This window comes from Canis lupus, chromosome 6 (assembly GCF_048164855.1).
Source record: "Canis lupus baileyi chromosome 6, mCanLup2.hap1, whole genome shotgun sequence".
Lineage (NCBI taxonomy): Eukaryota > Metazoa > Chordata > Mammalia > Carnivora > Canidae > Canis > Canis lupus.
The window spans coordinates 16,305,623-16,322,736 of NC_132843.1; the positions used below are offsets into that span (position 1 = coordinate 16,305,623).

Below are 17,114 nucleotides of genomic sequence, written 5' to 3' on the forward strand. Positions count from 1 at the left end.
CTAGTGTTACTTTGGTCATCCCTCAGTTTCTCCCTAGATAGTTGCCATACCATGGAATCCCAGCTGCCTGGGACTGATCCCCATCAGGCACCCAACCACCACGTGTGCCTTCACTGAAGTTCTGGTTCCCCGTGATTGCATTGGCCTTGTGTCTATGCCAAGCAGGCACAGCTCAGAGCTCACCTGCATCCCAAGCTCTGTCACGTGAGAATCTTTTTTTTTTTTTAAACCAGGTAGCTCTTTATTTTTTTAAAAAATATTTTATTTATTCATGAGAGACAAACAGAGAGAGAGGCAGTGACATAGGCAGAGGGAGAAGCAGGCTCCATGCAGGGAGCCCAATGCAGGGCTTGATCCTGGGACTCCGGGATTACGACCAGAGTCAAAGGCAGACACTCAACCGCTGAGCCACCCAGGTATCCCTAGCCCATGAGAACCTGACTAAAGTCTGGAAGTTTTTTTTTTTTTTTTTTTTTTTTGTTATTGTTCCCAAGACTTTATTTATGTATCAGAGAAAGAGAGAGAACATGCACAGCAGAGGGAGGAGGAGAGAGAAAATCTTAAGCGGGCTCCATGCCCAGCAGAGCCGGATGTGGGGCTCCTCTCACTATCCTGAGTTCATGACCTGAGCTGAAATCAAGAGTCGGACTCTTAACTGACTGTGCCACCCTGGTGCCCCCAAATCTTGGAAGTTTTATTAGAGTTGTGTTTGCCCTGTCTCCATACAAGGTCTTGAGCCACCCAGAAGGAGGGCCACATCTTAGTGTTTCTTTGCTCTTCTTTGTATCCCGACGCCTAGGACCATGAGTACTTGTGTGCATTTGGTGGTGACAATAATATGACAATGCCATCTTGCTTAGGGTCACATAATAGTGACAGTTGAATCTGGAACCTTGCCTGTTACTCCTGCCACCCTGTTAGCACTATCCTTTGCTTGGTAGCAGTGGTTTTAGTCTTTTCTTGGGATCACATAGACTCTTTCAGGAAAGAAGTGGATGTATACACATATACATGCTTTACATCTGGTTTTAAAACTGCATAGAACCCCTGTGCTGGGAAGTCAGGCACCCCAGTTTAAGGATCCTGTACTAAAGAATGACACCATTGAACATCCTAAGGGAAGGGGCACCTGGAGTGCTCAGTCGGTTAAGCGCCTGGCTTTGGCTCAGGTCATGATCTCAGGGTCCTTGGATCAAACCCCACATTGGGCTCTGTGCTCAGGAGGGAGTCTGCTTTTCTCTCCCTCTGCTCCTCCCCCTGCTCTTGTTCTCCTTTCATATAAAAATAAATCCTTAGGGAAATAAAAAGGCGGCTGATTGCATTTATTTAGCCCATTGCTTTCCGAAAACACTGGTTGAAAACCATGTATTCCCCACCCCCCCAGGTTGTTAAGAATATATTATTTTCCACAATAACCATGTGGTATCCTACGGAAGCCCTGGCATAAAGAGGCCATTCAGACCTTTGGGATAGGCTTTTGCAAAGAATCTAATAAACAGTTGAATCCACATTACATCTAAGTGAATATTCATGTGGTTTTAGGCAGAGCTCTTATGCCGCAAATTCGCTTTGGAAACCTTTCCTGAACAGCCTGGTAATTAGAACTGTGGTTGCTAATTATGTATACGGTGAGGCAGATGCGCTAATAGTATATTTTCAAAGGGCTCGAAAGAGCTGTTAAAAAATTAAACTCCCTCCCCAGACGCTGACAGGAGCACAGAAGCACCTCAGAGGGGGGATGGTCTTCCGCCTTGCTTCTTGGATGCCTGAAGGTGCTCTGGATTGTCTCCTAGAAAACAGGATCAGCCTTTAATAAAAAGGGAGTCCTTTGCCAGGGCAGCTTACACTAGAGGCTAGGGAAATGAGGAGTTATGGAAATTGAAGTCTCAGAGCTCCAAACAAACAACACTTTGATGTGTGCATCAAGGAGGTTGCCTGTTTGCCCTGCAGGGAGAATGGGGGGGGGGGCTGCGGGGTGGCGGAGAGCTGGGGGGGCAGCAGGTGTTGGGTGATGTAGTGCTTGAGGCTGGGTGAAGGTGATGAGCCGGTTTCGCTTTGCCTTTCCGGGGTTTGCCCCATTCACCTTCGCTTCGTACCTGCTGCTCTGGGCTGGAAACAAACCCCAAAAGACCAGTTCAACCCACCTTCTAAAGGAAAAGAAGTCGCTCTGCAGTGAGGCAGCCTTGCCCTCCTGATGTCTGGCTCGGGCCTGGGCGGTCGCCCAAGCTCTCAGTCTCTATAGTGCTGGTCGAGGAAAATTGAACCAGATTTCTAGTTTGAAAAATTGTGTGATCTAGAGCTCTGAGGATCTCAGCGGGAGCTTTAGCAGTTCCACAAACACTTGACTTATTTTTCACTATGTGTTTTTCCTCAATTTTTCTCTCTCTATAGCATATATAGTTTAGCATTTATATATCATGTGTAAGTATTTTAACAGCTTGATTGAGATATGATTCTCACCACCATCCATTTAAAGTGTACTATTCAATGGGTTTAGTATATTCACAAAGTTGGGCAACCATCACCACTGTGTAATTTTAGGACATTTTCGTCACCCTGAAAAGAAGCCCTGTGGCCATTAGCAGCCATTCCCTATTCTCTCCACTTCTCACGCCCAGCACTGGACAACCACTAATGCACTGTCTCTATAGATTTGCCTGTTCTGGGCGGTTCCTATCATTGGAATCCCATAATATGTGGTCTTTTGTGACTGGCTTCTTTCACCGAGCGTCATGTTTTCAAGGTTCATCTATAATATAGTTGGATATAAATATTTTTAAAACTGCAGTTAAGATATAAGCCCATTAGTATTCTATAGCAAACCCTATCACATGGGTGACCATGTATGCATTAATTAATTTGTGCTGCCAGAGTAAGTTGGTTTTGTGCAATCAAGCTTCACCTGCCACATCTACTTAATTGAACTGGGTCCTGAGATATTTAAAACCAATTACCATAGGCACCTCCTTATCTGTATCAATTGAAATTGTACTGTACAACCAAGATCAAAAGAAACAAATTAGATGCTGAGATTGATCTTAGACTAGAAATGTCATCCATAATTCCTGGTTTTGTATTGTCTGTCCATCAAAATGGCTTCACTGCTGTGGTTGAGTTATAAGTAGACATCTAATTTGTAAAATTTATGATTAATCTGTTTTGCATTTTGGGATATGATATAAAATTGGTTTAAAAAAACATTTTGCTGCTCAGAATAATCAGAAATCTGACCATCTCCATAGTGTTACTTTGGTTTGGGACCTTGTTCTCAGTATGGCTTTGGCTCCTATTGGCTTGCCTGAGGGTCTCTCGGAAGCAGGTAATATCCATCCTTGCCCTCTATGGGCTTATGGTAGCTGCAGACAGTCATCTGTGCTGCTGTACTTTAGGATTTTTTGAGCACTTACTATGACAAGATAATGTCGGTATTGAAGGGGTTTCAAAGAAGGGAAGACTTACCTGGTCAGGGTACTTGCAGTCTGGCTGGAGATACAGAGTACAAAATAAGAATAAAACCAATCATTCTACAAGCATCTAGATATGAATATTTCCTAATACAGTAGATACCAAACGTAGGACTTCAGAAATAGTCAGGGACAGCTTCACAGAGCAAGTGGCTCCACACGGTGCCTTAGGAGGAGAGGGTAGGATTTGGATGGCTGAAGAGCAGGTGAAGCAGATTCTGAGTTCTCTTTTGAACTAAGATGTGATCACCCTTGGGGGCATTCCTTGCCCCATAGACCCTGTATGAAGCCAGTGATTCGGAAGTCCTCGTCCTCCATTCAGCTTCAGTAAAGGGACTTAACTGTGGGGCAGGAGAAACAAGGCATTTTGAAAAGGTCTTCTGGAAAAGAATGAGATCACCTGGGTCCCTCCTTAGGAGAAAGGATGCTGTTGCTTGAAGCCAGATGGACAAGGAAGCATCAATCTTTGTTTCCATAAGCTGCTATTGAGCGTGGGCTGAGGTTAATCTGAAAAACTAGAAAATAAAGATTGATGGAACCCCGTCAATCCTGAATTTGCTATAAATAATTGCCTGCTGTTTCTGAGCTGTCAAAATCCATTTCTGCTAAAGGCCCTTTAGAACAGAGAAAGGTCAAGCTGAGAACCAAGGGAGAAACTCAGGGGAGCGATTATGCTGGAAGGGCAGCCTCCCAGAGGCCCCTCTAAATACTGATGTGGAAGTAACCAGCCTGCCTGACTCCCTGCTGGTCCTAATTAAATTAGCTCCCGTTGACCTCTCACCTTTCCAGGACTGGGGATCCAGGGAGAGGAGCACACCTCCTGTCAGAGTTGGGCTTTTTGCTGGGGCTGGTGCACCTCGGCCTTTGGGTGGCAAACCCCATAGAGCTGGGCATAGAGAGCCCTCATCTTGCTTTTGAACTGAAAGTAAGTGTGTATGTGGCAAAGGCCTTGCAAAGCACCAGTAAGTCCTCCTAGTAATGGGGAAGGGAAGTGCGGTCATCCACGCTCAGGCCCTTGTCAGGATGGGGTAGTTAAGAGAAGGCCCCGTTGTGAGGACAGAGAAGAGGGTCCAGGATGAAACACGCTTCCTGAAAGGCTTGAGATCAATGGAAACCACGCATCCATCAGGTACAACTCAGTGCTCGTCAGCCTTCACCAGGCTCAGGAACTGGGTGCAGTCAGCCTCTTTATAAGGAAGCATTCCAGCCTACTGCGCCTGTACCCTCATTCCCCGACAGAAGCCCCTCAGGTGTTCTGCACCCCTTTTGTTCTTCTGCTGTCAGACCAACAGGACACGCTGCAGGAAGGTGCACACACGCACCTCCTCCTGGAACCAACCCTGTCCGTTTTATTGGAGGCCTGACTCCTTTTAGACTCTTCCCTGACTTTGCTTCAGAGGATTCCTCTGTGTCTGAGACCTGCCTGGTGTTCCATCCTGTTCAGCTCTGGTAAGGCAGGTGTAGGAGAAATCCACCCCGCGTTTTACCTTTTGAACCTCCCACGCTAGCCTGGTTGCTCCTTCTCCTTGCCTCTTCCCAATTAAATTGTGTTTCTCCTCTGAGCTCACTCATGCCCTCCTCCCCTGCCTCCCACACACTCTGTACCTGGTCGGTCCTGGCCTTAAACTCTGGGTCCAGGTCTGAGATTCCCAGTTGCCCTCCCCCACCTGGCTCAGGGAATCCTGAGCAGAGAACACCTGGATTTGATTGCTTGAATTCTGATGCCCATCCAGAACATACATGAGCTGGCTCCATACTTCTTGCACTGGTTCTGTTAGATTGACCGAGCTCTTTTGTCTCCAGGGTGAAGCCAACCCTTTTATTTTTGAGTTGTTTTCCATTGTTCATGTCTCTTTCCCATTCTCGCTCTGTCCTGGCTTGGTACCCACTCCCACCCACCCCCAGCCCCCTGGTTGGTATCTGGCATGTTTTGTAGCAAGGATGACATCATTTATCTCTTAGCTACACAGAACCAACCTTTCTGGATCCTGATTTTTTTTTTTTTTAAACCATTATACCTGCTTTCGTTTTTGCTTTTCTGTATATTTGGTCAACTTGGTTCTCAGCTCCAGGGCAAGGCCCTTCCCTCCAAGGTGAGGCTGAGCAGGTCTTGGGATGCAGCACTGTCCCCCAGCCTGTGGCGCTGGCTGGCCCCTTTACTTCCTGATACCCTGTGGATGTCCCAGGACCTGAGCAAGGGCCTTTGCAGTGGCCAAGTGTGCTGTGTGACACTGCTGTCTTCTGGCCATTCCATCTAGTCCCTTTGTCAGAGGAGTTTGAACTTGTTTCCACAGGGAATCCTTGTGGCTCTTCATGCTGGGGAATGATATGATGGAAAAGGTATTTTGTAAGATTAGCGGGGTGGTGGTAGGCAGGATGGCTCCAGGCACCTGAGGGGTGAATATCTGGTCGGTTACTAAATCCTGCCAACAAGTCCATTTCTGAACAGCCTAAATACCGAGATGACCTCACACCTTAGTTTTCCAGGATTTGGTGAGTCTGATGAGAACTTTGAAACGAAAGTACACTCAGGCAAGCCAAGTGCCTTTGTATTCTCTGTAAACATTTAAAGTTGCATTCTTGACCTGCATATAAAATTGTAGGAACAGAGGCATCTCGGTGGCTCATCTGTTAACCGTCCATCTTTGACTCTGGTCATGATCCTGAGGTCCTGGGATCAAGCCCCACATGGGGGTCCTTGCTCAGCTGGGAGCTGCTGCTTCTGCCTGCTGTGTGTGTGCGCATGCGCTCTCTCTCTCTCTCTCTCAAATAAATAAAATCTTTTAAAAAAATGTAGAAACATCTTATTTGAACAAGCTGATTGGCAACTCTTAGTGTATTGATTTTTATTTTTTATTTTTTTTAAGGTTTTATTTAATCGAGAGAGAGAGACAGAGACAGAAGCAGAGACACAGGCAGAGGGAGAAGCAGGCTCCATGCAGGGAGCCTGACGTGGGACTCGATCCCGGGTCTCCAGGATCACACCCTGGGCTGTAGGCAGCGCTAAACCGCTGAGCCACCTGGGCTGCCCTGATTTTTAAATTTTATTTCTGCCTGACCCATCAGTTAAACTTTTTAAAAAAATTTATTTAAATTCAATGTGCCAACATATAGTACAACACCCAGTGCTCATCCCATCAAGTGTCCTCCTTAGTGCCCATCACCCAGTCACCTCATCCCCCCACCCACCTCCCCTTCCGCAACCCTTTGTTTCCTAGAGTTAGAAGTCTCTTATGGTTTGTCTCCCTCTAATTTTTCCCACTTAGTTCCCCTCCTTTCCCTTATAATCCCTTTCACTATTTCTCATATTCCACATGTGAGTGAAACCATGTGATGATTGTCCTTCTCCGATTAACTTACTTCACCACGGATAATACCCTCCAGTTCCATCCACATCGAAGCAAATGGTGGGTGTTCGTTAGAAACGTTAAAACATAGCCACTTTCACAATCCGTTTCCATCCCTCCTTTTTTTCAAAATTTAAAAAAGATTTTTATTTGAGAGAACGAGCAAGTATGAGCTGGAGGGTGGGGCAGAGGGGGAGAGAGAATCTCAAGCTGAGTCTGCACTGAGCATGGAGCCCAATACAGGGCTCAATCTCAAGGCCCGGAGATCATGACCTGAGCAGAAATCCAGTCAACTGACTGAGCTACCCAGGTGACTCCCTCCTTTTCTTAAAGATGTTCTCTCCTCCTCCTCCTCCTCCTCCTCCTCTTCCTCCTCCAGATTTTATTTATTTATTTGACAGCACAAGCAGGGGGAGGGAGGGGGAGACGGAGAAGCAGGCTCCCCACTGATCAGGGAGTCCAATCTGGGATTCCATCCCAGGACCTTGGGATTATAACCTGAGCCGAAGGCAGATGCTTAACCAACAGAGCCACCCAGGGACCTCTATTTTCCTTCTTTTACAAGGAAGATTTCCATGACCCGCTGGGGGGTTTGAATTGTTTCCATCTGCGAACTGGGTATGGAGCTGGCTTTAGACATATAAGCTGCTCTGGGTAGTGGAAGTTTTTCCTTGCACAGGCAAGCCAGCTGTGTGTCCTTTGCTCAGAGGCCTAGCAAGGGCTGACTGGTCCTGTAGGGAGGGCATTGACTGATTGCCCCAGCCTCGTGGCCTTGCCCAGCTGGTCTGCCACTGCAGTGTTAGATGCCACGGCTCTCCTCTGGGATTTCTTCCGCAGTCTGACAGGCAGCCGCTGCCAGGTGAGCAAGTAAGGACTGTGCTCCGATGCAGCATCACCTTTGCTGCTAGACAAAGGTTTAGATCCGTGCAAAGAAGAATTAAGCATGAATTCTTTTTTTTTTTTTTTTTAAGATTTTATTTATTTATTCATGAGAGAGAGCGAGGCAGAGAGAGAAGCAGGCCTGAGGCAGGAAGCCCGATGTGGGACCCAATCCCAGGTCTCCAGGATCACGCCCTGGGCTGAAGGCAGACACTTAACCGCTGAACCACCCGAGCATCCCTTAAGCACGGATTCTAATACACACATCTTCATGCTGAAGCTAAGGTTGATTTTGCTTTAAGACTGACTGCCTATGTATGTAGCTTCTGTTGAGAGGTGACAGCTGACTTCTTTCTTTGTCTGTGATCACCTGTGCTTTGGTGCAAAAACCGTCGTTGTCTTCACTGGGCACAGTCTAATTTGACTTCTGCTAAAGGAGCATCTGGAATCTTGGCTTTAACTTTTGCCAAATCATGAACAAAGTTATCAAAACTTAGTTGCTGCATCTGTAGAGTAAGCTTATGATGCTGTGGTGCCAATGACTCGGAGCTATGTTGGAGAAATGAAGGAAGTAAAAATGCACATTAGATGTGCACTTGGCCTTCAGAGAACCTGGGATTTGAAAACTGGCATTTTCACAAAAGGCATATCAATAAAGGTATACTTCTTGTATATATGGAGGTTCTTCTCTTTAGGGTTCCTTTAACTAGTAGACTTCTGGGATGCCTGGTTGGCTTGGTGGTTGAGCATCTGCCTTTGGCTCAGATTGTGATCCCAGGGCCCTAGGATGGAGTCCTGTATCAGGCTCCCTGCAAGGAACCTGCTTCTCCCTCTACCTACGTCTCTGCCTCTCTCTCCTTGTGTGTCTCATTAATAAATAAATAAAAATAAAAAAAATAGGTTCCCATAGTAAATAAGTTTACCAATTATAGATTTCTACTCTGCTTTCCAGGAACACCTTTTGTGCATGAGTTGAATGCTGTTTTTAGAACAAAAGAATAGGTCTGTGATGTGGAAATGCAAGAGATGCAGGCTGGGACCTCAGGACATTTCACAAAGAGATTTTCTACTAAAAAGGCCAGCCCTGCTAGTTTCTAGGTTAGTGGCCTCCGTGTCTTTTCTTGGAAGCTGTGAACTCTTAAGTCAGAAAAGGACTCTTAAGAGATGAGGCTCCTCCCTTATTCTCTTGGCTGAAGTGGGACTTCTTTGTGGCCAGCCCTGTCTCCTTGCCCACAGCTCCATAGCACCAGCGTTACCTGGGGAAGGGAGTCAGCACCCTGATCATCCTCAGAGTTTTCTGAGACCCCAGCAAGGTCTCGGACCACTGCTCCCACACTTGCAGGTTGACGTTGTGAACCTGCAGGCATTGGACCCAGGCCTCATGGTGAGGTTGGTGCCCTACTCCTCTTGGTGGTCCCCCTCCTCCCCGCTCTGCTGACCTTCTTCCTCACTCGCTGGTTCACAGCCAGAGAACAGGGTACCTGGGAGAGAATCCTGGATTCTCTGTTGGGCCCATTCTAAATACCCTGCTGAGGTGCTGTGAGTGTCTCCAGTGGTGGAGACAGGTTGCAGCTTTATCCCAAGGTAGGGTGCTGTTCCCAATGCCCCTTGCTTTTATAAAGTCAGCTCTTTTTTCTTTTCAGTCTCAATCACAGACAAATATATATATATATATTTACATTCATAAGTAGATATGGAACTAGGAAAGGGTCTGAGAGGACAAATACCAAACTCTTAAAGGGTGCCCCTGGCCACTGGGTTTGTAGGTCATTTCTCAGTTTCTGCTGCGTATGTGTCCTGATTTGAAATTCTTTTATGGTGAGATTTATTACTTTAATAGTCACAAAAGCAGTAAAGATTCCACTTGAAAAAATGAATGTGTAATAAACTCAAACAGAAGAAAGCCATTTTTTAAAAAGATTTTATTTATTTGACAGCGCGTGCAAGCATACAAGCACAGGGAAGCGGCAGGCAGAGGCAGAGGGGGAGAAGCAGGCTCCCTGAACAGCAGGGAACCCAAAGTGGGGCTCTATCCCAGGACCTGGGGATCATGACCTGAGCTGAAGGCAGACAGACACTTGACTGACTGAGCCACACAGGCACCCTAGAGGAAACTCATTTTAAACATCATGTCTTATACCTGTGACTACTCAGCTGTCCCTCCCTTTTCGCCCTCCCTCTACTCCTTGCTGTAGTGTGGCACTGGGGAGCTTTCTGAGGATGATTTTGGGGCTTCTAGTGGACCAGACTGGGAACTCGTATACTGAATAGAGAGAGCCCACTCACTGATAATTGTGTATAGAAAAGCACTGAGTGAAAGGTCAGGTGCTTCCTGGGAAAAGTCCACGAGAACCCACCTGCCTGATGATGGAGTTCATCATTTTATTCAGCCAGACTTAATTGTACACCTGCTGTTTGCTAAAACATGCTCTATTCTTAGGTCACACAAGTGAGGAAGGCATGGAACCTCACTTGAGCCAGCCCACTGTCTAGCGTGGTTTACTTTTATTTGGGGAAGAGAGATGGTTCAGTGGGTGAAAGACAGATACAAAAGCGAATAAACTGCAAGTATGTGTATGTCTTACGACTATATTAATGGGCTATTTTTGTGGTTGTATTTTTCTTTTTTTGGGTCATAATAACTGAGCAGATTTAAGCCATGACCTCAGCTCATCCATCACTGGTGTAACTGAGGAATCCGTGATGCCCTCACACCCTCTGCACCTGTGAGGACATAACTGTGCCCTCCAGTAGCCTGGCTTGTAGGGGGCTTCGTACATGGGGAGAGCTGGAGCCACAGAGGAAATTGCCTTTTTGTGAGGATAGTGATGGCTGGCTCAGATGGTCCAGGTTCTTCCTTGCTGAAAGCTTGTGTTTTGCTCTGAGACTTTTTTTTAAAGATTTTATTTATTCATGAGAGACACACAGAGAGAGGTAGAGACCTAGGCAGAGGGAGAAGCAGGCTCCATGCAGGGAGCCCGATGTGGGACTTGATCCCAGGACCCAGGATCAAGACCTGAGCCAAAGGCAGACGCTTAACCATTGAACCACTCAGGTGCCCCCGCAGAGATTTTTAACGGGCCCCAGGGGTTCCATTGGGCAGCCAAGGGAGAGAGTGTTGATCCAGCCTTACTTTCTTGTTTGACACTGAGGCTAAGGCCAGGGGCCGCTTTTCTCAGCGCTTGCTGGTCCTGTCAGTGTCACATGCTGTCCCCAGTAGTACCCACCGCCTAACATTGGCTTTCAAGTCAAGCTGCTGCTTTAGGTCACCCCTTAAGGGGACTGGCCTTGGCCAGCTGGCCCAACTGGACCCAGGATGATGCCACCTGGCCTCACTGATCAGTAGGGGCAGCAGCGAGCTTAGAGTCCAGCTCTGGCAGTTACACCCCTGTCCACACCAGCGCTCTCTCTCTCTGAGACACTCTGCTTTCTGCGCTGAGAAGAGACAGCCCCTTTTCAGAACCTCTGATGAAGAAGCCCTGGGCACAGCTCCCACCTTGCCCCTCACGTTCCTGGGATCCCCAGAATCTCTGGCATCTGGGCTCACAGCGGCTGTGGCCAGGCCTTTCGGGGTGGCCACCCTCAGTTTGTGTGGATAGTTAGTTGTTATTCCTTCCCTGCAAATGGAGCCAGTGACACTTTGTGCCTTAAAGACACTTTCAAAATACTGGCCCCAGGTCTTACCTTGTCCAGTCCTGTTACCCACTCACATGTTTTTCTGTGTGATTTTCTTCTCCCTTCTCCCAGTGACCTTTCCTTAGGTGTTCAATGTAAATGGGTTCATTATAACCAGCCCTGAGTCTCAGGAGCACACAGTGACTTGCTCTGCAATGAACCATCAGCTGTAATGATAAGTGGCTTAATTTGGTCCAGGTAGGTATATCCAGATAAGCAGTCTTGTCATAGATTTGCACCTTCCTTGTCTAGACAGAGTCCAGCATTCAAAAGATAATGTTCTCAAATGAGTCTGGGTGCTTTGAGGAAGCTGATGTGTACAGTCGTTGAATGTGAGCCACACTGGCCTCAAAAGCATCAAGGGACAGTGTGGAAGGGCCCAAATTGTAACTGTCAGACAAGGCAGGGAACCCTGACGACTTGATCTGAGAAACCAGTCGCGGCCTCTTCCCACTTAATGATGTGGACACATAATGCTTGGGCTTACTTAATGTCTGCTTGCTTAATAAGAAGGCTATGTATTCTTTGTCAGTCATTAAAACATGCAAAGACCTCTGCTTGGTAACTGCCGCATGATGAGGACTTTGCATAGTAATGGAATTAGTTTATGAGGTAGACTGCAGGGTGAAAGTGCCAGGTGAGGGTTGGCCACCTGCCCTGAGCCTTCTCTTCCATTTTGGGCTTTCTGAGGCTAGAAAGCAAAAGAAGAGGTTATTATACACCTCAGAAGGATCTAGCAAGTGGCAAGGAGCAGAGATGAGCACCACTGGGATCACACCACAGGGTGTACCCTTGTGGCAGTGAACAAAGTTTATCCTATGTGGGAAGGGTAGGCACCACATCTTTGTTTTCATGGTGCTTTTTGACTGAAATGTTCTTTGCCAAGCGCTGCATGTCCATCTTGAAGAATACAGTTGACCCTAAACAACATGAAGGTTGACCCCCCACCCCCACCCTGTGTGCAGTGGAAAATCTGCACGTAATTTCTTACTCCCCCACAACTACTAAGTAGCCTGCTGTTGACTGGAAGCCTTACCAATAACAAATAGTCGATTAACACATATTTTGTACATTATATGTGTTATATACTGTATTCTTACAATAAAGGAAGCTAGAGAAAAGAAAGTGTTAAGAAAGCCATAAGGAAGAGAGAACAGACTTGTAGTACTGTTCTGTATTTATCAAAGAAGTTCACATATAAGTGGACCTGTGCAGTCAATCCCACGGTGTTCAAGGGTCAAATGTATATTGCTTGGTTCCATCCATGAAAGAGGGAAGCACATCCACTGACTTTAAAGGAATAAGTGGGTATTTGGGGTTTGGGTTTTCTTTCCTTTAAGGATTCCAGCCTTAAATCCATGTAGGTGTGTATGAATCTATAGCTGTTCAGCTCATGAAGAAAGTATCAAATATACTGGCCTTTTTTTTTTTTTTTTTTAAAGGTTTTATCTGGGGAATCCCTGGATGGCTCAGCAGTTTCGCGCCTGCCTTTGGGCCCAGGACGCGATCCTGGGGTCCTGGGATGGAGTCCCGCGTCGGGCTCCCGGCATGGAGCCTGCTTCTCCCTCTGCCTGTGTTTCTGCCCCTCTCTCTCTATGTCTATCATAAATAAATAAAAATAAATCTTAAAAAAAATAAAGGTTTTATTTATTTATTCATGAGAGACAGAGAAGAGAGAGAGGGAGGAGGGAGAGAGAGGCAGAGACATAGGCAGAGGGAGAAGCAGGCCCCCCGCAAGGAGCCCGATGTGGAACTTGATCCTGAATCCCGGGATCACACCCTGGGCCAAAGGCAGACGCTCAAACCACTGAGCCACCCAGGTATCCCTGCACTGGCTTTTAGAAAACAAACCCTGGGCACCGGGCTGTGACTCTTGAACTTGGGGTTGTGAGTTCAAGTCCTACCGTGGGCATGCAGATTACCTTTCTTTTTTAAGATTTTATTTAAATGAGAGAGAGCACTGCGCAAGTGAGTGGGGAGAAGTAGAGGGAGGACAAGTAGACTCCGTGTTGAGCACTGAGCCCGATGTGGGGATTTGATCCTACGACTCCGGAACACAACCTGAGCCAAAAGAGTCGAAACCCAACCGACTGAGCCATTTAGGCTCCCCCATACAGATTACTTCTTAAAAGTCCTTATAAAGGTACAGAAAAATACATTCAAATTTGGTTCTCTTTTAAAAGATACTTATTTTTAAGATTTATTTACCTTTAGAGAGACAGAGTGAGCACGGGGAGGGGCAGAGAGAGAAGGAGAGAGAGAATCCCAACCAGACTCCCCACTGAGTGTGGAGCTGGAAGCAGGGCTTGATCCTGAGACCCTGGGACCATGGCCTAAGATGAAACCAAGAGTCATTTGCCCAACCAACTGAGCCACTCAGGTGCCCTGTAAGATTTTAAATAATCTTTCTACACAGTATGGGGCTTGAACTCACAACCTTGAGTTACATGCTCTACTGACTGAGTGATCCAGGCACTTCTCAAATTTGGTTATTTTCCAAATAAGCACCTTTCTTTTCCGGTGTGGGAAAAGCTGGATACAGCTTTTTCAGAGGGAAATTATCAGATTATGTGCTTTTGTGAATAGACCTATTTTTCCAGGGTGGGCACCCTGGTCTGAATGTTAGATGAGAGCCTATGGGGTCCCAGCCTATGCACCAGGGCCTTGTCTGTTTACCATGGGATTCACTTGGCATTTGCAGCTGGAGTGCCAGCCCTGCCGTCCTTGGAGGGGATGAGAGGCAGCCTGAAATGCTGGAGGAGTTTGAGGGATTATTAACGAGATTCCTTGGAGATTGTCTCATGGACTCCCCCTGGAATATGAGCTCCTCAAAGACAGGAGTCAAGCCTGGGTTGGCTTTATGTTCCCCACGGGTGAGGCTCATAGTTGGTATGGTTGAGTGTGTTGGCACAGGGTATGTTAAGAAAATGCACATGCCTGGTCTTTGCTGGGGCCTTCGGTTGTATCCGTGCTCCCCAAGGACCCAACCCCAGAACTTCTCGGTGGATCTCTGTTAGGATCATTGAAGGAGGGAGGCTTTGAAGTTGGTCTGTCACCCACCCTGGTGGCAGATTGAATAGAAGATTAAAATGTTATCTGAGAAATGCTCTTCCACAAAAGAAGGCTCAAAGTTTGACAGAATTTTTGAGATTTTCAGGATCTGAAACCTATACTTTATGTCTGCCTATGGCTAAAAGTTACGTCTAATGACAATTTAGACTGTGTACTTAAATTAATATTTGACTTTAAAAAAAATGGACTTTTAAGAATTCAGAACACTATCCAGAGATAAACAGACTAAATATTTTAATGATTACCTTCTAGCTCTTGAGGAGACAGTGGTATTAAGTGAGAACAGTGCACAGAGGCCTGAGGGGACTAATTGTCTAGGTGGCCAGTGCATCAGCAAAGGTGGCATGCAGTTCTTAAGAGGGTGTAGGTGTCAAAGGAGCATGTGCCTCAGGTGGGCTCAGGCACAGGGCATTTCGGGGTGACCTTGCTTGCTATTGGCTGGGTTTGGAGGAAGGGCCAGAGCTAGGACAGCCAGGCTGATCCCAGTCAGTTGACCCGGGATGAGGGAATGGTGGGGGAGGTGTCAGGTCAGGAGGCAGCCCCAGTTGGGGGAATTAGAGTGTTGTCCAAAACCCAGTAGCTACCAATCATTTTTTGCCCTGTGAGGAAATTGAAGCTCAAAGATTAAGGGGTTTTCTAAGATTCCAAAGCAATGCATGGCCCTTATGGAATTCACCTGCCTCTGGATGGGGAACATGGGGGCCCTGGTCCTGGAGAGCTATGATAGATGAGAATGTGACTGACGGGGTGTTTGCCCTGTCCCAGCCTGAGTACATGGAAGGGCTATGTTTCAACTGATGGCCCAGACACTTCAAAGCCACAGCTGCAAGGTGTTCTCATGGGGGTCCTGGTGTAGCTGAGTCCCTGGAGTTATGGGGCTGCACAGGACAGTATTACTTACTAATGAATTGGCCACCTATAAAATCAACACCTATAAAATCAGTTCCCGAGAGAGAGAGATGTGTGTGATGACTGTTGTGGAAAGGATTTGATATCAGAAGATTAAGAAAGGCTCTTAGAAATTGATGAAGCCAAAAAAAAAAAAAAAATTGATGAAGCCCTTGAATCATTTGCAAAAATGACCTTTCTGATGGTCTTATTGAAAGTAACAAAAGGTTCAGGGTAGTTGGTCAGGAAAAGGTACACACAAAAGGAAAGAACACTTGTTTCATTTTGTTGTTCTTTGGGGACAAATTAGAACATGGTTACAATTGCATGTTCTTAACCTACTTTTTTTTTTTTTAAGATTTTATTTATTCATGAGAGACACGGGGGGGGAGGGGCAGAGAGAGAAGCAGGCTCAATATAGGGAGCCGGACGTGGGACTAGATCCCAGGTCTCCAGGATCACGCCTAGGGCGGAAGGTGGTGCTAAGTCGCTGAGCCACCCAGGCTGCCTCTTAACCTACTTTTATTGAATGTAATATAAAAGACTTATCTTTCTCATTATAGTGTCCTTTTTTCAAGATAAAAACCCAGTCATATTTTTTTCTATCTACCTCCCTCAACCAAACCATTTACTATGAAATGATATTCTTTGTACAAATGGATTGATTGTAAAGTTACCAGCCTCTCCATGCCACCCTGGTCCCTATACCAGATATTCTTAGTTAACTAGGACCTGTTCTTATTTTATTTTATTTTATTTTATTTTTTATTTATTTTATTTTATTTTATTTTATTTATTATTTTACCTTATTATTTTTTAATTTGGCAAAAGGAACTTGATTAAGGAGATTTTAGCTGGTGGTTTGAGATTCTTTAGCAGCCCGGAAAAAGAGTCCCATGTCTTGTCTAATCATGCTCTGAGTGAGGTCTATTCTTACTGGTCTCTGAGAAACTTTCCCAAAGGAGTCCTGTCTTACTTGTTCATAGTTGCTGTTTAAATCGTGGCCATCAAGAGACTATAACTTTTTTATTGCATCCTAATGATTTTGAGATTTTATTTAATATGATTTTAAAATTTAATATTTATCAGTTAACCTGGTTCAGACCACAGGGTAGTGGAATACTTAATAGTATTATCTAATGCTTTAGAAAAACTCCACACAGTATCCAAGTGCCCAAGGGGCACCTTGTCTTTTTTGAGGAAATTGCAGCATAAAAGGATCACTTAATTCCCTGATCACCGTAAAGAGGTCTTATTGACTGGAGAGAATGCTCAGGATTCAGCAAGGCAAGATGGGCCTGGCATTCAGGGTGCATGCAGGCTGGGAGCATGGTAGCTTTTAGAGACAGCTTTTGTCCAATCTTTTTTTCCCCTCTTGATATACTTTATTTTTTCGAACAGTTTTAGATTTACAGAAATGCCTGCTCCATTATACGATGTGGTTTTAACTACTAAAAAGGATTTTTCCTCCCTCTTTCTGCAGACGTCGCCTCATCTCCCAGAGATCATCCTTGGAGACCCTGGAAGATATTGAGGAAAATGCCCCTCTACGGAGGTAAGTTTTTACTGTTGCACTTATGTGTATGTAAATAGCCTGCAGTGCAATATGACAGCCAAAGGTGGTGGTGGTTTTTTAAGTCCTTGATCCACAGAATTAAATTGTTTTAAATGATGGCCTGATCCCCGGACCCATCGTTTGGAAACCCCAAGCCTGAGGACCGTGAGAGCAGTATTAAACTTCAGTTATGTGTTTGGAAAGCCCAATTTGCATGGTGGCTTTGGGTGCTGT

The 17,114-nt window shown here is 45.9% G+C and overlaps 1 protein-coding gene across 1 annotated transcript in view; it reads left to right on the plus strand.

Annotated features, from left to right (window-relative positions):
* CABLES1 (Cdk5 and Abl enzyme substrate 1) overlaps window positions 1-17,114 on the plus strand; it is a 116,476-nt gene that overhangs the window by 33,696 nt on the left and 65,666 nt on the right. Inside the window, exon 2 of the mRNA XM_072829020.1 lies at window positions 16,809-16,880. Within this exon, the coding sequence (XP_072685121.1) occupies window positions 16,809-16,880 (72 nt within the window). The remainder of the gene's footprint in view (window positions 1-16,808; window positions 16,881-17,114) is intronic.